Raw genomic sequence first — 19988 nt, 5'->3', positions numbered from 1 at the left:
CGAATGGGTTTCCTAGAGTTATTGGCCTATGGCACCCAACTCCCATTGGGAAAAAAAAGCATGGAAGGGGCCCCTTCCCCCATATGTTCCTGCCCGATTGCCAAGATCCTCTTTGGAGGCTCTTCTCTGGGTGCCAACACCCACAATGGTGTGATGGGTGACTACCAGGGAAAGAGCCTTCTGTGTAATGGCCCCTCATCTATGGAATGCCCTTCCCAGGGAGATCTGCCAGTCGTCTTAGAATCATAGAATAGTAGGGCTATTGTATACATTTATACATTATACATTATTGTATACATTTATGAAGAGGGTCTTCATTGTATACATTTAGTCACTGGGTTAAGACCTTCTTCTTTAAGCAGGAATTTAACCATTAATTGTTGCTTTATTAATTTTACTGCTGTCCTCTCCAACTTTAAATTCTTTTAATGTTTAATTATTATTTTGATACTTGTATTTTTTATTTTAATTTTGGTTATTTTGTTGTTTTGTGTTATGATTGCAAATTCCTCTAAGAGCGTTGCTAGTTGGGCAGTATACAAATCTAATACATCCATAAATAAATACTGGCATCCATAGTAGGAGTGGGCATTATCTGAAGTCTGCCCACCCTTCACCAATATCCCATTGAGCCTCTGCACTAAATTGTAAGATACAGACCCAGGTCGCATAAGATGGTGGGTTATTGTGGGTTAATCAGCCCACGAATAGCCACAGCACATGTGGGGCATGTGCAGCTGCTGATTTGAATAATCTTTGATTAGTAGTTGGGTTAAGTGTGGGTTCTGTACCCCTCGATGAACCCGTAACAGCCAGGTTCACACGACACACCGCAACCCCCACTCACCCCGACTGGAGAACATATGTTCAGAATGGTGGCCACATGCGCTGGGGCTAATTGTCGGTTAATTAATCCACTATAAGCCGCCATGTCATGCAAACCAGCCCATACGTTCAATTTTCCACCAAGTGTCTCCGGTTAATGGTTAGAACCTGTTCTCCTTTTTGTTCTTGCTTCTTCTGTCCCTGGGACTGGGGGGGAGGGAGAACCCCAGATTCTTACCCCCCCCCCCAAAAAAAACCAGATTGTGGGAGAAGAAACTATCTAGATGAACTTATTTTGCTGCACCATTAGCCTTATTCAAGCATTGTAGTGATGAAGGAGCCTCTGCAAGTAGAAAAGGGCTGTTGGATTCTGCCTTTAGTTCAAGTCAGTGTCCCCTTGTTCTACTGTAACGTCTGCAGCGTACTCATGGAGGCTGCTCTGCATGATGGAGAATCCAGAATATTGGGAAGCTGGCACAAGCCATGCAATGGGCCTAGAGGCATAGCCTCACAGCTATGTTAAATGCGGAGATAAAACAATATCAAACCTTTTTATTGGGACAAGGGTCTCTTAAGCAAAAATTTGTCTCTACAAGGTTTGGGGTTGTTCTTCATAATGATAAGCCCAACTCACAATAATGCTTTACTTCACTTTAATTCCTGTACCAAAAAAGGTGTTTTTATAATTACTGCAAGTTTACTTACATCAACATATTTCTCCTTATGAAACAGGTATATTTAAAGCAGATCTAGAAGCATCCCTCTCCCCACAAACAAATCATGATCAAATATTCTCATTTGTTCAAAAAGGTAATAAACGTATATCTGGAAAAAATGCCTTCACATTTATCTGTAAACTTTAGATTTGAAAAGGATGGCAAAGTACATCAAACCCCCACATTTTTATCTTAAAAATAACTACAAATCTGGACATGAAATACAGGAAAAGTTTATTATGGATGTACCCCACTTGGATATCTGGTGAATGAAATCTGAGGCAACTATTTGGTGCATTACAGACAAGCCAATATACAGTAGCTGCACACGACGATTCATTTTTGGATCACAACTAGCATTCTTACTATGACTGTTAGTACAGAAATGTTCTGCAATTAGAAAAAAATGAGAATTCTCTCATGCTGTACAATACCATGTGCAAGTGTGTGTGTCTTAGATATTAAAAAATAAGGAACCAAATCACTTTAAACTCTTTTATGCCAACCTACTAGGCTGCAGACCCTGGAATGTTCAGCACACAAAAGGTTTTATAAGCTCCAGACATAATTTAAGTGCTTCTCATGTGCAAACCATTACCAACTAAAGCTTTTCAAAGGTCATTTAATTACAGATATGAACACCCTCTGCAAAGATATGAGAATATGCTATAGGACCACAAAGGGCATTACAGATTTGCTAATTTTTAAGAAAGAGAAATGCTATGTTTCATTCCAGTAGTTCTAGTCCCTGATGAGATTCTCCTGATTGAAGGCATTTTATTTGTAGGAAACAGACCACTCTTTGACAGATGCATCATGAGATGTCGTTACCAAGGTATGCTCATCCAGCCATGCCAAGCTGCTTACATGATGTAATCTGTGGGCATCTGGCAAAGGGAAGGTGAAATAAAAATGTAATTGGTTGCAACCAGTCTTGCCTCATCTTCCAGATTTACTCCTAAGTTTAGCAAGTATGCCATTTAGTCCAATGCTTATGCATGCACTTTCCACATGATGCTGTTTGCGCACCACTGTTGTATGATTACTGTTGTAATAATTATTGCATTTCTGCCCACCAGGGTGCTCAAAGCAATGTACAATGAAATTCGATAAAATAACATAAAAGCAACCCCATCCCTAGAACGTTCTTTAGAAACAGACCAGAGAATCTTAAAAGCCAAAGACCTGGTGAAACAATACAGTTTTTACTGCCTGTCTAATCTTTAAAAAGGATGGGGCCCTGTGGAGAGAGTTCCACAGCTGAGGTGCTGCTATGGAAAAAAGCCTTGTCTTGTGTTCCCACCAACCTCACCTCTTTTGGTGGTGGGACACACAACAGGGCCTCTGATGAAGATCTCAAATTAAAGGCAGGCTCATATGGGAGAAGGCGGTCCTTCAGACCCAATGCGCTGCAACATGGTCAGGTCTTCAAATTCCATCCGAGGTTCTGAGGGCACAATCCTATGGCTGCTAGTCAGCCACTAGAGGGCCACAGGATCGCTCAGTTCCTGGCAATCGACCTCTACCCCCTCCCGTGCCGCCTCGTAGGCAGCGCGGATCGGCCCTGCGCTCCACGCTCAGAAGAGCAACACAGAGCGGGAAAAACAGGGCATTCCAGGGGGTGGGCCAGGCAGGTCGGAAGTGCCAGTACGACACTTCCTACGTGTCGTCCGGCTGCCCCTTCCCACACTCCGAGGTCCCGTGGTTCGACTAGCCGCAAAAGCAGGGCGGTGGGAGCGTGGGGGACATCTGCTCCTCGCCACTCCACCCACCCTGCACTGGATAGGTGGCCACCCCCAGAGGTGACCCGGAGGTCGATCCAGATAGGATCGCTCCCTTAAGAGATCTCATCTTCCAGCATCTAGCAGCCCACACCACTTCTCCCCTACGTCCCTGTGCATGGTTCTGCTTCTGCTGGGATTTGCCTGTTTACCAGGACTGAAGGGAAGAGCTGCTGGAAGGTCTTGCTGTGTGGCACTGGACCAGGAGAAGAGGTGGTACAGTAGAGGGGAGAAGGCAATATCTAGGCCCTACAGCAGACACCCTGCACCCTCCTCTTTATGTGCAAGCAAAATTGCAGCCTTCCTCTCTCTGAATTAAGCCATGTTTGAAGAACCTATTTAGAAATCTCTAATCATCCTTTATTTTCAGAGCTATAATTTCCCCTGAAAACTATTTTCATTTCTGTATCAAATGTAATTAGCTATAAATAAACTGGGTAATTTTGACTGGCCAGCACTCTCTTATCAAGCTAGACCAGTATTACTCCTTCAAAATTAGATTTGCCTGTTACAAAGAAAGTATACAATTACCTTGTATTTTGACTCTGGTCTCTGGGTCACTCAGTGTCCAAACATATACCATCATATCCATGCCCCCAGAAGCAAAGTGTTCATTATCTGGTGACCAGGCAATACACACAATTTTTGCATGATGTCCATAGAACACATTATGTTCCTATTTAGAAAGAGAAAATAAAAATATTGAAGACAGACAACGTATAATATGAAGAGTGATTTTTAATCCTAAAATCTAATTATTGCCCAACAATTTAAGAACCCTAATCTAATCGCACAGGAGCTGTCAGATAAACAGAACATGATGCAGGAACAGCTGAATTAATAACCCAGTGTAATGCTAAAGGTAAAGGTGTCCCCAACCAGTCGTGTCCGACTCAAGGCTCATCTCCATTTCTAAGCCAAAGAGCCAGCGCTGTCCGAAGACGCTTCTGTGGTCATGTGGCCGGCATGACTGAACACTGAGGTGCACGGAACGCTGTTACCTTTCCCGCCGAAGCGGCACCTATTTATCTACTTGCAATTTCTTGCTTTCGAACTGCTAGGTTGGCAGGAGCTGGGACTGAAGATGGGAGCTCACTCCGTCACGTGGCACTCGGGCCTCAAACTGCTGTCCTGCCGACCTTCCGGTCTGCAGTTCAGCGTCTTAACCACTAAGCCACCACGGCCCCCTAGTGTAATGGTACTTTTAATGTAAATCAATACACACAAATTTAGAGAGGGGTAACAGATTCCAAGAGCAGGCTTCTATTTTTTCCCCTATTAATACTTTGTTTAGGACAGTGCTCAGTTCTTCCGCTAGTAGAACACTTACTAGTTTTGTATGTGCAATGGCCCTTCACAACTATAAATAAGCATGTTAGGTTTGCTGCAGCAGCTTTTAAATAATGGAGGGAGTGACCCTATGCCCCCTCCCCACGGACAGCACCTGGGGGGCACAGGGTAGTTTGGTCTCCTGGCTCTGAGGTCGGAAACAGGGCTCTGACCTCAGAGCCAGGAAACTGCGTTTCCCACCCCTCCGTCTCCCCAGTGTAGCCAGTGCTGAGAGAACCATGTGGGCTACCTCTCCGTACTGGAAAATGGAGTGCAGAGACGGGGAAAAGGGGTAATTTCTGGGAGAGGGGAGGAAACCAGGGAAGCTGCAATACATATCCTATAGCTGCCTGAGCCTCCCCTGCCCCCCCGTGAGGCGCTGCCGTTAGATGGGTGAAATCCCTCCACTGTCGCCCCGCCCTGCATTGGAAACTTGGCAGCCTCTGAGTTCAGAGGCTGCTGGCAATCCACATAGGATTGCTCTCTAAACAAACCTGTTTGTGAGAAATCTGTGATATAGATGCAAAATGCTCACAGTGCAAGATCTGGTTTATTTTGTGCTGACTGCTGGCAAAGCTACAATTACAATGTTTAAGAAATGAAAGTGAAATACACTCAATATGGAGGTCATAGACTGGTCCTTACCGCATAGCCATCAGCAACACTAAAGACAGTGACAACCTTGCTTGCATCTGTCACTGCAAGGAAGGCACCATCATGAGAGTATGCCAGGTCAGTCACAGGACCTTTCGCTTCCAATGTCTTCTCATCTCTTTTTAAAGATGCTCCCTGGATTGCATACAAGTACACTTTTCCATCCTGGAAGTCAAAATGTTACAGGGTCAAGCATGTAGTGTCTTAAAAGGCTTTGCCAGCTTTCAGATCTGGTATTGCCAACACTGAGAAATACCTTAAAAGCATGTCACCAGAAACTGCTTGTACCTTGCTACTGTCAGAAAATAATGGAGTTCATGCTTGGAAGTACTGACTTATTTTGGTACAGAAACAGCAGATGTATTGATTGGAAAGGAAAGCTAAGGGCCAAAACTGGCTGAGAGACAATGAGAACTCAGGCTCAGACATCTTTGCCATGCTGCTGCAGTAGCTGCCAAGTGCATGATGATCAGAAAATGAGAAAATAAGAATCCTTACTGTTCCTCCAACTGCTGCCATACCACCTCCTGGGTGAACTGCTACTGCTTCTGGTTCAAAACCAGGATTATCAATTGCAAAGCATTTCTTCTTATCCTTCATCAAGACAATCTATAATTGCAGGAGAGTATGCAATTTATTCCGAGCGCTTGCCTAGACAATTAAATTTTAATATATTCTACAAGCGGGTTGTAGGAATAGGAGTTTCCTGCTCTCTCAGTCCAAACGATTTGCAACACGAGCCCACTTCATTTCAACCTGTCTGGCACTGATCATTTCTGTCTTTCCCACTCAATTACCACTCTGAGGGAAAAGTAGGGTAGGAGATGCCCAGTTCTGCCTACATGGCTGTGGCATTCACACACGTACTGTGGTTGGGAGGGCTGCAGAATGCGCCAGCACATGCAAGAGGATGTTTTTCAGGAGTTCACACACATATACAGCTATAGTAGATCAATGGTTTATCAAATGGAATACCTGATGAAAGTTAGCAAAAATATATTAATTTTATTAAGAGATAGGGTTAGACTGAAATAATGTGTTTTAAACATTCTGTGATCCCAGTGTGAGCACTGCATGTTCTGAGTTATGCTAGTTAAGAGGAGGGTTAATTTTTCAGGACCAAGTACCTCATGAGAAGTCTGGCACAACCCCATAGCATTACATATTTTAGGCACCTATTTATATAGCTTGCTTGCTCTTTCTTTCTTTCTTTCTTTCTTTCTTTCTTTCTTAAGCAGACTTCATCTACAGTATGTGCACTTATTTTATCACAGTTGTTATGTTCGAGTAGAGGCAGCCCTAACATAAGACTAAGCAAGGCAGTTTTTGGCTGCCACTAAGAGTGGAAGATAGACAGGAGGCCCTCTTGTGCAAGCCCCATTATAATAAACAGGAGCAGCATAGAAAATTAACATGCTCTTGTGCCACTCCCACTAATTTCAGCTGAGCCTGCACAGAAGAACTTCCTAGTGGTTTGTGCCCCATATCAGAATGAGAAAGAGAGGGAACATATTCTGTAGATACATTCCCACTTTTTCTGCTGCAAGCCCCAACCCACCATGGGCTAACCCTGACTTGAAAAAGTCAGTCTTTGAAAAACCTTGATAAAAGTTACTGAAAAATAATGATTCTGCCTTTTATCTCCTTGTTTCCAATTCTTATGTGTTTTTGAATACCTCCTGGAGAGGTATTTTCAGACCTCTCCAGGAACGAATCAGGGATCAGACACATTAGCCCTCTTCAAAAGAAAACACACAAAGGGCAGATGGGGATGTACACGCCAGCCCTACCCCCTTAACCCCCAATCTGGTTATCCCAGGCAGTAACCACGTTTGGCTGAATGCAGCTATAATCCTCCACACGATCAGGAACCCAGACTGCACTGGGTTTCTGATCCTGTGGATCCGGTAAAAATATTCTGCTGAATGCAGTTACAGTGTTATTGAATACCTTCCCTATCAACACAGGATGCCCAGTGGTTGAGAGCTGGGGCCAGTGCATGCATCCTGTGTGTCCTCCATGTGCCGCCTTTCAAATATCTGAAGAGAGCTATTTTTGTGTTTTCAGACAAGCAGAGTTGCTTCCTCAGAACAAGAGAAACATGGGCCACTGGGTGACCTTGGGCCAGTCACTCTCTTTCAGCCTAACCTCCCCTACAGGGTTCTTCTGATGATAAAATGGGGTGGGGTGGAGGAGAACCATATATAGCACCTTGAGCTCACTGGAGGAAAGGTAAGATATAAATGTAGTAATTAACTAAATATAATAAAAGACCGTAACCCATTTTTCTGATACGCACTTCTCCAATGCATACGACCACTGCATATCCACCAGGTCCAACGGCTATACATTTTGGCTGAACATCCATTTTTACAACATCTTGGCCACTGGGGGAAAAAAAGATTTTTTCTTCAGCTGGAGGAATGAAGGCCACTGGCAAAGAGGTATCAGGATATAAACAAAGAGAGGGAAGACAAGGCAACGGAAGACTTTGAAGGCAAGGCTAAGGGGCACATAATGGATCTGGAAGCAGACAGGAAGCCAGTGACGGATTTTGTCATCAGAGTACTGGAAGGAGAGGAGAAAGCTGCAGTAGTTGAGGCAAGAGGTGACCAAGGTGTGATATTCTTCATCACTTCAAGAAGATGAGAACTAGCCCCAGATCAGCATGCGGTACTAAGAGAAAGGCTTGTTTGGTACAACAAAGGAAAATCTGGGAATACTTTGGACTTCCCATATTACAGTTCTCTTTAACAACAATTTAAGTTTCTATTAATGATTTGGTGAGCTATTAATGTTTTATTCTTGGCTGCTATTCATATATTTATTAATTCATTTCTACACTATGCAATTGTTAGTGTGAAACTAGCTAAATAGCTAATGCAGCACTTACACACTTGATCCACTTAACATGACAAAACTAATGTTATCTGAACACCAGTGGCGATATTGATTACAGAAAGAACTACACAATCGTCTGTGATATTTCGTTATCAGATACAGTTTTCTTAGCATAACAAATCTGACTGCCTAAAAAGTTGTATAAGGTCATTTTAATTTTATGTTGACAGTAAATGATTTCAGTAAATGTTATAACACACATCTACCTGTAGTCTTTTTTGCTAAGACTGGTGTAACGCACAGTATCATCCATGCTGCAACTGACCAGCTGCTCTGATTCATCCACAGCCATTCGTGAAACCTGGTTTGTGTGTCCTTTCCCCAAAAAGTCATCATTTTCCCCTGTCTCAGAATCCCAATAATGTGAGCAAAATATTAAGGAAATACTCTTCAGAATGAGCAAAACAGGAAACACCGATATTTATCCCATACCTCAAACTGACTTAATTCCAAAGTTGTGCTAGCAAGTTTTAAGACTGCAAACACATTTAGGGCCAAACTAGATGAGATGCCAATTGGTTTGTGAACTGTCCAACAGCCAAAAAAACTAAAAACTAGAATGCCACTGTGAACCAGATTGAAGCAGTGATGGCACAAGGTTTCAGAAGCTCTTGAAACAAGTACTGCAAGCCAGCACAAACATACATGATGAACCAAGAAATACATGCAGAGTACTTTTGGGTGTATCTGCCACGTAACATTGCACTAGAATTTTCTTAAAGATGCATTGGTAAAAATATCCAGTGCTGAATCTTACATGGTGGCACAGAAAGGAACCTCGAAATTCAATAAGCTGGAATGGCTGCAACGAGTATTCATTGCGTGGGATAGTTTGTGTCCAAGATTTTAGCCAACTCAAACAGCAGCGCTAAAAATTACACTGAAAATTACAGCTTCAAATGAGAGAACTGGATAATCATAAGACTTTCACTTAGCAGTTTAAATGAGAACTGTGTTCCAATACCACACTGTTGACAAGGGTTAACCGAGTAGAAAAGATTACAGAAAAGGAATTGAGAAGACAGTATAACGCTGCATAGTACATCAACTTTTTGTCTGTTAAAATGTTTTAGTCAAAGGATATTAATATGTCCATCATGGCTCCCAGAATAAATATAAGATTTCCCCCCATTTTTATGCACAGTAAGACACTGTATGGATTTACTGTGACCCTGCAAGAGAGCACACATAATTATTACAGACGGTTACATTTATATTTCAAAGAGAGATCACAGTTTTATGAACAGAAGCTTAGACCCAAAGTAGTACGTGGTTATTTCTACTTGCCCCAGTTTTTTCTGTATACCTCTTTTCTGGCAGAAGTCCCCCCATTCCCTTGAAAAGTCCCTTCTAACCTTAATCTACTTTGGCTGTAGCCAAAAGGACAAGCTCACACACACCATACATGGATGTGTCTTGTGTGAGAAAGGAGGGGAGGGATTGATTCCAAGCCATGGTCTTATTCTTTATGTAGTCTAGAATCAAAACAGGAAAGCCTTTATCCTATTACATGCTACACATCTGCTTTTTGCCATTCCAGTGTTGCCCAATGCAAGCAAAACCTGAAAAGTCTGATATAGTCATAAGCACTTTTGAGCTTTGATCATGAACTCTGCACTTTTAAAAATATTTCATGTTACTGAAGTATACAGATCGAATAGTACTCTGGTCCAAAACTATTACCTTGGCTACAATCCCAAGAGATGCTTTACGCTCGCATGAGCCCAGAGGAATGTTTGACTTTTTATTACTAATGTAGAGTCATCAAGGGGTATGGTGCTCACAATCCAAATTTTGACATGGATGAGGAAGGAGGTAGCGATGGCAAAAGGGAAAGAATATGCATTCTATTCAGTTACACGTACTTTGGCTTAGTTTCTATAGGGGATGGGTACTAAGGTTGCAACAAAGACTACCTGGAAAAGGTGAGCTTTGAGGACAGATCTGGAGAAGAGAGAGCTGTATCATGTAGGTGTTACATTATTATCTAGTAATAATGGGACAGCAAGGGTGAATTGCAGGGTCATTTAAGATATGGCTGAAGATGGTTAGCAGGAGGAGTGGAAACCCTAGGCAAATGTACATTAGGATATAAAGGAAAAGAGATGCAGAGAGCTTTCCAGGCAGTGTCCATGATCCGAAGCCCCATGCAACTAGTTCTGCATACCAATTGCAAGGGGCTGTTCGTGCCCCAACATGTTACTGTACCCAAATATCCACCAGTTTAAAAAGAGGTTTGCCTCATGGCAATTTCAGGAGGAAAGGAGGGAGAGAAGGATTGCGGCTTTAGAAGAACATGTCAAAAATCCTTTGGGCTTGGCATACAGAAGTTTATGGTTCTTTGAACCCTGGCCACTGCCTGAAAGCAACTGGCATATTGCATTTTGATCAACTTGTTCCCAGGAGACTCTATTTATTTATTTATTTATTAAATTTATTAATCGCCCATCTGGCTGGTCACCCAGCCACTCTGGGCGATGTACAACATACAATAAAACAGTTTAAAACAATAAAATTCTACAATAAAAACATTTTCTAAAATACCCTAACACACCCCAAATGCCTGCCTGAACAACCACGTTTTTAATGCACAACGGAAGCTCATTAAAGAGGGGGTATGATGGAGTTCCCTAGGGAGGGAGTTCCACAGAGTGGGGGCCACCACAGAAAAGGCCCTCTCCCTCGTCCCCACCAGTCTAGTTGTCCTGGCTGATGGGACAGAGAGAAGGCTATCCGAGGCTGATCTTGTTAAGCAGCCTGTCTGGTGCTGCTGGAGGCGCTCCTTAAGATAGGCTGGGCCGGAACCATATAGGGTTTTAAAGGTCAAAACCAACACCTTGAATTTGGCCCGGAAAACAACTGGTAACCAGTGCAACTCCTTCAGCACTGGAGTGATGTGATCTCGCCGGCGGCTGCCTTTAATCAGGCGAGCCACCGCGTTCTGTACCAGCTGCAGCTTCCGAACCATCTTCAAGGGTAACCCCACGTAGAGCGCATTACAGTAGTCTAAACGAGAGGAGACCAGGGCATGTACTACCGATGGGAGCAGATGGTTGGAAAGGAAGGGGCGCAGCCGCCGTATCAGATGGAGTTGATACAGCGCTGTCCGGCTCACAGTTGACACCTGAGCCTCCATGGACAGGTGGGAGTCCAAAATGACCCCCAGGCTGCGGACCTGGTCTTTCAAGGGTAGCCGTACCCCATTCAACACCAGGTCAACATCCCCTAGCCTCCTCTTGTCTCCCACCAAAAGTACCTCGGTCTTGTCAGGGTTCAGCTTCAGCTTATTCCTCCCCATCCAGCCACTCACCGTCTCCAGACATTTGGACAGGGATTCTACGGCCAACCTTGGTGAAGATTTGAATGAGAGGTAGAGGTGTGTGTCATTCGCATATTGATGACACTGCACCCCAAACCTCCTGATGATAGCCCCCAGCGGCTTCACATAGATGTTAAATAGCATCGGGGAGAGGATGGAACCCTGTGGCACCCCACAAGTAAGTGGCCACGGGTCCGAAACCTCCTCTCCCAGTGCTACCCTCTGGTACCTGCCGGAAAGGAAGGACCGGAACCACCGCAATACAGTGTCTCCAATGCCCAACCCCTCCAGGCGGTCCAGGAGGATACCGTGGTCGACGGTATCGAAAGCCGCTGAGAGGTCGAGGAGAACAAGGAAGGAGCATTCACCCCTATCCAGAGCCCTCCTCATATCATCTACCAAGGCCGTTTCTGTCCCATGCCCAAGTCTGAAGCCCGACTGAAATGGGTCTAGATAATTAGGAGTTCTTCCTGTTCTGATTTATGTTGATTCCCCACCCCCACTCCCAAATATTTAAGAACTAGTTTCTTTAGCTTTAGTAAAACTACTGCCTCTTTAATAATGATCCAACAGACCTTTATGACGCGAAGAGGTTTGTCTGGGTTGTTCTCATCCAGATAGTTGATGTAGCCAGAAAGAGAGAGAGTCAATAAATGGCCTTTTTGCCACAGACAACCCAACTGCTGATCCAGAACATTTGATCCCATGTTAAATGTATTCACTATACTATTAGCACCAACATCCCAGATCTTAGCTGTTTTGTCTCCAGAAGCAGTAAGCAGGCGATTGCCATCTGGACTCCAACTAATCTGTTAAAAGAAAACAGGAGATTTAAAAGCAAAGCCCCACCCTGTGTATCAGAGATGGCCTATGTCTGAATTCCCTGGGACGCTGTTCTCCAGGGGGGGTGTTGGAAGACCTTATGAGAGGTCAGTCTCCATAATAAAGTCAGTGCCATCTCGCAGTAAGGGTGTCTCAGTTATGCAGCGTATCCACTGAGGCACAGCTAGACAAAATCCAGAACAGAAATTAATAGATATTCTACATTTAATTTCTTACACCTTAAAAACACTTTCCTACTAATGAAAATGAGGGCCGATACCTAATTCAAGAAGTCAGACTGAAATCCAATGCATACAAGCCCATTGTGAATTAACTTTAGGATTGCCCAGTCAATGAATTCTACTAATTTACATACATTCGCATGATAACAAGGGTAAGGATAAGAAAATAAACCTTACATTAAGAAGAAATGATCCAATATTAACAAATAAACCAGATAGCCCTCATTTAAAGAACACATAACTGTTTTTTTTTTTAATAAACAACACGAACAGCCTGGACGAGTTTACTTGGCAATATGGGACTTTTATTTTCATACTCCAGCAGAATGGATTAAAAAAGGAATAAAAATGAACAGCCAGAGAGGACATAGTTATTCCGGGGTCCATTAAGTTGGAACAACCAGTACAGGTTTGTTTTTTTTAAAAAAATGGCAAGGATCTGCTTCCCTGGTTAATTGGGGCCACCTTTATTGATCAAGAGGTTTTAAATCAATCCATCTGATTAAACTTAAAAATTATTGTCAAATCTTGCACTCCTAGTACTTTGCTGGCACTAGAACACAGCTGCAGGTTCCAAAAGCATTGCTGCAACTGTGCCCACTGCCCTAATTAATCCTGGAAGCAAGGGGATATTGGCCTAACACAGCTTTATTTTTCCCAGGAACAAAAATGTATTCATTTACAAGATTTATAGGTGGCCTCGTATATGGGACTCTCTCAAAGTGTCTGACAAGTGACTGAGCAACTCTACCACACTTGCCTAACATTCTAGGTGCTGTGGAACAAGGCACAATTTGTGCACTTGAAGTAAAAGCAGGTTCATAGGACTGCGGTACAAGTGCAAATCAATATATTACCACAATCCAATCAAGGAAGGGGGCTGGGGAATCAGGCATACTTACTGCATAAACGCCTCCATCGTGTGCCTTACTTCCGCCCAGAGCACCAACTTTCTCTCCAGTTTTGCCGTCATAAATAAAAATCTTTTCAAAACCAAAGGGAGACAAACACCTGTTAGTTACGTATTTTTGTAGCAGTTAAATACAGGACTACTTTAAAAGAAACTGCTAATATTTCAGTATGTGGGGAAAGAGCTAAGTTGAAAAACTCGATCTGATATTTTCAAGACAGCGTGCTCTTGACATCAGAAAACGCTAAATGCATTTTTAATAAAAGTATTGACCTAAGAATCCAAACATTTGAAATACAGGAAGATACCAAGTTTGCAGTTCCTGCTGCAATGGAACTTTGCCACTCCGCACAGCCAGAGCTGCCTCTGTGTTAAAACAGTCACTGCCATGGCAGATCCCTTTCACGGAGGGAAGTAGTTTACCAAGGGGCCTGCCTGCATCAGCGCCTGGCATCCTTGGGCAGCTGCCTGGGCCCCAGCACTGTGACAGGGGGCCCACCAATGATGACTGCCCTGGACCCCTTAAAAAAAAAATTACAGGCTGATGCTCCAAGCACCACTGGCCACACGTTACCCACTCCTGTGGCTCTAGCTATCATTTTAATTTCTCATAAGGCCACAGAGTGGTACTTAAAATGAGGAAAATGAAAGTGGCAAATTGAGCTGGACTCAACTGCCTGGAGTGCTGCTGCTACCTGCTAGAGTCTATTGTTTTTTGGGGGGGATCCCTACAGAGGGCACTTTGCCAAGGGTCCTGTCAAACCTGGAGCTGGCATTGCTTTATAATCAAGCCTATACTTATGACCAATAAAGCAACCTAGTCAGGGATCCACAATTTCACAGTCGTGCTGCCACCCCTCCTGGGTGTCCTCCAAAACACATACTGAACATTCTGATGACTACTTTAAAGCATTCACATTGCCGTTAGATTTGGACATCGCAATTGCCTATGACCAACAGTCAGAAAGTCTCAATTCGGACCACGTAAAAGCTCCTTTCAGACTGTATCAGGCAATCGTAACCACTACATGCCATTTGTTTTGATGAGCTCCAAGTCCAGTATGGCAACGGTAAGCATATTTATCCCTGAGAGGCTCACACCCCACATTCAAGCTTTCTCCCCTTCAAAATTCACCTTCTTTGCAAGGACTTCAGCGTAGACCGTTAACCCTCTTTCCCAACTGTAACTAAACTCAATATGTAACTTCTTTTAGTCTCATTCTCTCTTCCATCTACCGTCTTCCTCAGCACTGATTTCAAAGCACATGTTCCTTGAAGGCGGAGACCTGTATTTATTTATTTTGCCTACAGCAAACAGCGCAATAAGAACCATCTCCTAAGCTAACAGCAAGGGAAACGTCTCCGCGTATGCCTGATACAGGATCAGGCCAATAGTCCATTTAGCTGGGTGCCGTCTCCTTGGACTGGCAGTGACTCTGCAGGGCCTCAGACACAGGTATTTCCTAGCCCTGCTAGTAGGGATCCCTTTAGCTGGAGGTACCGGGGACTGAACCCAGAACTTTTTGCATTCAACGCATAAGCTGTAGAGGCTCTTCTTCCCCACATCCCACTTGCACCTTATTAGTAAGAAATTGCTCATTTTACCTGGCCATCTGCACTGGCTGTAGCAAGCCTATTTCCATCAGGAGAAAACCTCACACAATTAACAAACCGGCTGTGGTCCTGTAAAAGAAAAATACACCACAAATCCAGTTGATTTTCATCTGCGAGTTCAGGGGTATGCAACTTCATGCCCTCCAGAGGTTGTTGGACTGCAACTCCTATCAGCCCCAGCCAGCATAGTCAATGATGAGGGATGATGTGAGTTGCAATCCAACAACATCTGGAGGGCTACAGGTGTCCAGCCCTGTGCCAGTTGCTTTCTATCGTCAGTCTGTTGTGGGCTGTGCAAGAAGCTCCAGTCAATCCTGCCTCGTGCCAAGTGTTTGGAACTCCACGGAAAATGACTGCTGGCACCCCATAGGAGGGTCATAATTGGAAGACAGGAAAACCAGCAGTTAGACTGGAGAGCAGTCCAGAAGATGGGGTCTAAGAACAGCTCTGTCCTTGTGTACAACACAGATAATACAAACACACTTGCTGAGGATACAGTCGATCATTTAACCACAAAAATGTTAAATCCTCTGTTACATGCTGTAGGAAGAAACAACCAGCTGTCAAGTCATTACAAGAAAACCATGGTAAGTGACCTATGTCCATCCTCTGCCTCAGCAGAGACCACCTGAAGAACTCACTCTCCAAAGACTGCATTGTCTGACGCCTGTGTTAATCTGCAGTGCCTCATTAATTTCTCTCTGTCTCACATGGATACGTGATGTTATCCAGGAATGCCACTGCACCTGTTGTCTGCGTGTTTTGAGAACTAGGCATCTGGACATTACACTTTGTAGCTAAAGTTACTATATAGAACACTGACAGTTGGTTATAGGGCAGATTAAACATATAATAAATAAGTAAGTTCACAAAAGCCTTTTCCAGATGCGGCTTGAGCCTGTGCAGAGTGAGGGATCAAGACTGCGCCTACTCCTACTGCCCCTGCTCAAGATCTGCATGCCAATTTAACCCCCAAACATAAGCCTACAGCACCCAACTTGGTGTCCTCTAGATATTTTGGACTTCATCTCCTATCTGACCCAAAACATCAGGCAGGGACTAAGCTGGCGGAGGCTGGTCTACATGGCGCAGAACAAAACACAGTGCCAACGTTTCTAGAAATAAATGCATCTCAGACCATACTTTGGCAGAGCAGCAGATGACTCCATTTCTTCATAGATCTTTTCAGCTTCTGAAATGGAAGAGCCTCTACAAACTGGACAGTATCCGTTAAAATGATCAGATCATACTAACATTCTTTGAAGCCCAAATTTGGGGCTTTTAAAAGCAAAATATATTTAAAGAAAATAGGAACAACCTGGAAGCAGACACAGTCATAGGGCATTATTTGGTCGCTCATAGGGCATTATTTTGTCATGACTTCTAGTGTACAGATTTCATGTGGATCTGGCCATGCAGGTTCAACCCTGATCCTCCACTACACGTAGGCTCTACATGACCACAGCCACATCTGTATAAAGCTAAAGAATACAGAGCTGGCTTTCAACATAATTTTAGGTTCACACTCGTGAAGAAAAAAGTGTGCACACATCATATGTGCCGGATTACCTGTCACCTTGAAGAACTGCATTTTGCTGGACGTGTATCTTGGATGTGTATTCAGAAAAAAATGGACAGCTATAGGAAATCCAAGTAATAGCAGCCCTTTCATGTATAACTGATCAAAGGGCATGTGATCCAAGGACAGCACAACTGCACAACTTTATCTTGCCTCACCCACACTGTCCAGGTATGGACTTCTGCAAGTGGAAAAGCCTACCTGCATAGATCTGTGCATCTGCTGGCTTCCCTGGAACCATGATTACACAGAGATCTAGATCCTAGATCTACACATGTAGGCGTTCCCCCCTGCAGATGTCCATGCTTAACACATGTGCTTCGACCATACAACCTTGGGTGCAGGGCCAGCAGTGTATCCCCACTGCCCTTTGATCATTCAAGTCTTCCTTTATGCAAGTAATACATGATGGGGACTAATGAAACCATCGCTGAAGGTGCAAGTTCTGTTGACCTGAGCAGAAGAAGCAGTCTGAGTTTAAATCTAGAGAGCTTCAGGCAAGAATGGAAACTGCTGAAGTTTTGACCACTGAATTGTACTGCAAGACAATTGCTTTCAGGTATTAACAATGCTTCACGCTCTCACTGGGCAGATCAACAATGTTGACTTAACAGCAAAGAGATCTAGAGTCCCAAGATGTGTTGTAATTCTGTAAAATACTATGGATGGGTTCCAAAGTGGTATGAGGGATCTTATGCTTGCACACAGGGACTTCTACACTCCCTTCTTCTTTCTACACGCCCTCTGGAACACCCCACCATGAGATGCAAAGGGCCACTTCCGTGGTGTGTGTGTGTGTCTGTGTGTGTGAGTGAGAGAGAGAGAGACAGGTGCTTTCTGCTTGTGCAGGGGTCGGGGGAGCTTGCACACAATAAAGCTTGCACACAAGTAGCAAAGGGTGCCAACTCACACTTATTGTAAACTTGAATTTGAATGGTGGCCCCTCAAAGAATGCTGCACAGTTATCATCACTGCCAGTCGCCAGGCGATAGGGCCTTGTCTGTTTGATGTCCACACTATTGATCACTTTGTTGTGGCCAGCGATCTCGCCTACTGAAGAACCAGTATCCCACAGAAACACTGCTCCAAATCTATTTGTGAGAAACAAATCAAGTCATATAAAATGCTGAACTATACACAGGGCTTAACTTCTTGCGCACAGTCAACATATTTAATGTACTTGGTCATAAAAATGAGATCTCATCTAATTAAGCAATTTCAGCCTTGCTTTCTATGGCATTCAAGTGCTTTGTCCGTTACATATAAACAGATACTGTGATGAAATAGGACACATGCTTCATGGATTCAGAGATGAATGAACTGCACTCTGTAATACAATACTGATCAGCCACCTGAAGCTACTTTTAAAGACTAAGATGCTCCTGTCATTTCAACACAGCACCACATACAAGACTTTAAAGTTGATCAGCATGTTTTACTCCACCCTAAACAAGCAATTGCTTCTTAAATAGATTCCATTTGCATGATCTAAATCAGCAAAAAAGGAAAGTGAGTTTTCTGTGTCAATCAATTCAGGGTTTACTGTGAGTTGATTAACGCAGTGGCATCTTTACAGTACTGTCCTAGTTATGAGCGCTTAACTCCTCAAATTACTTAGAAAAGCCTACTTCTTGTGTAAGAATACTGCAAGAAAAAATATCAACATTACTTCATACTAGAAGACTCCTCAGAAGGGAGTAAACAAGTCCACAGGATCCAAAGGCACAGAACAAAAGACAGTGTGCCAACGTTTCTAGAAATAAATGCATCTCAGACCATACTTTGGCAGAGCAGCAGATGACTCCATTTCTTCATAGATCTTTTCAGCTTCTGAAATGGAAGAGGCTCTACAAACTGGACAGTATCCGTTAAAATGATCAGATCATACTAACATTCTTTAAAGCCCAAATTTGGGGCTTTTAAAAGGGGAATAAATTTAAAGACAACAGGAACAACCCAGAAGCAGGCACGCTACACCCACACATCCCTTTTCTTTGGAGAGATTCCTTTGGAGATTTCCTTCTCCCTTTCCCCTTCCCAAATAGAGGAATTCTTTAAAAAGCAATTTTAGTCTCAGATACAGAAATGTGGAAACAAAATGGAATGCCTGCACCAGGACGCAGTTCTCATACCAACCCCTCCCCGACTTCTTGGGGGCTGTTTCAAGAAGCATTTTGGGAGTTTAAAAGGATGAGGAGCTTGGATTGCAGGTACCCTTAGATTGCAGGTCCTTCTGCTATGCCCAAGACTAGAATACTAGCAAACATTTCTTATTGCTCCTTGATGCTGTTTAAGAATGTGTGCTTTGCTTCTGGAAACTGTTTCTAAGGATGTGTACTATTAAAAGATTTCTAGCTGTCAAATAAACAGCTATTAACCATGAATCTGGAAATTAAAACACAATAAAGAGCTAAGTTCTTTTGCAACAATGTGAGAGACTGATTAATACTTTCGTTTCCCTACTCACTTTTCTCTTCCTTCTCCAACAGCAGCAAGCCTCTTGCTGTCTTCAGTCCATGAAATATCTTTTATTTTTCCTGCAAATGGCTGATATTCATACTTCAGAAGATGTTCCTTCTGTGTAGTATCCCAAATTCTAAGCTTTCCGGAGATATCTGTCATAGCACAGCAATTCATAAAGTCACAGTTCCAGCAAGATCAAATTCTTGCATGACCATCACATTGTCACACTCAAAATTTCAGGCATGCCAGTTCTAAAGAACTTGCCCCTGAACACATTAGGAATGCTAGAATTTTAAGCAAACTGTAGTTACCATGATATAGTGGCTATCTGAAAAGTTTTAGAACAATTTCTTCAGGATGTTGGACCATATGCAGTGTTGACTACAATCTTATACGTGACTTGGTTTATACATGACTTGAATGAATCAAGATAGTTAGCTATGCTTATCTCATTTACAATTACTTTTTACCTCTACTCGGCCTTTCACAACCTGATGCCCTCCAGGTGTTTCAGATTTCAGCTCCCATCAACCCCAGCCAGCACTGCCAATGATCAGGAATGTTGGGAGTTACAGGCCAAAACATCTGGAGGGCACCAGGCTGGGAAAGGCTGCTTTGCTTCATAAGGTATATTGATGTATATTTGTCTTGTTCATAAGGTATGCTTGTATTTATTTTGGTTTTTTAAATCCACTCCCAAAAACCCGCTGGACCAAATATTTCTAACACCATGTCCTGGATATAGGCAAAATGGACTTGATTTTCCAAAGGCCTCTACAAAAAATCCATAAAGTCACTGGAGTGCCAACACAGCATCTTTCTTACTTTGAATA

At 43.3% G+C, this 19988-nt stretch overlaps 1 protein-coding gene across 2 annotated transcripts in view; it reads right to left on the bottom strand.

Annotated features, from left to right (window-relative positions):
- Window positions 1-496: 496 nt before the first annotated feature.
- WDR1 (WD repeat domain 1) overlaps window positions 497-19988 on the bottom strand; it is a 33034-nt gene continuing 13542 nt past the window's right edge. Inside the window, exons 4-15 of one of the 2 annotated variants that reach the window (XM_084857112.1) lie at window positions 19160-19307; window positions 17603-17783; window positions 15105-15182; window positions 13492-13572; window positions 12101-12334; window positions 9291-9378; window positions 8413-8569; window positions 7605-7692; window positions 5804-5914; window positions 5297-5470; window positions 3854-3998; window positions 497-2428 (exon numbers count right to left, since the gene is read on the bottom strand). In XM_084857112.1, coding sequence (XP_084713238.1) covers window positions 2319-2428; window positions 3854-3998; window positions 5297-5470; window positions 5804-5914; window positions 7605-7692; window positions 8413-8569; window positions 9291-9378; window positions 12101-12334; window positions 13492-13572; window positions 15105-15182; window positions 17603-17783; window positions 19160-19307 — 1595 coding nt within the window. In that variant the 3' untranslated portion in view covers window positions 497-2318. The remainder of the gene's footprint in view (window positions 2429-3853; window positions 3999-5296; window positions 5471-5803; window positions 5915-7604; window positions 7693-8412; window positions 8570-9290; window positions 9379-12100; window positions 12335-13491; window positions 13573-15104; window positions 15183-17602; window positions 17784-19159; window positions 19308-19988) is intronic. The other variant, XM_084857113.1, reaches the window with a different exon arrangement.

Source organism: Heloderma suspectum, chromosome 5 (genome assembly GCF_057233095.1).
Source record: "Heloderma suspectum isolate Gila_16-S chromosome 5, 16-S_ref, whole genome shotgun sequence".
NCBI lineage: Eukaryota > Metazoa > Chordata > Lepidosauria > Squamata > Helodermatidae > Heloderma > Heloderma suspectum.
Note: the sequence above shows the minus strand (reverse complement) of the source record. Positions and strands in the feature narration are given on the sequence as shown.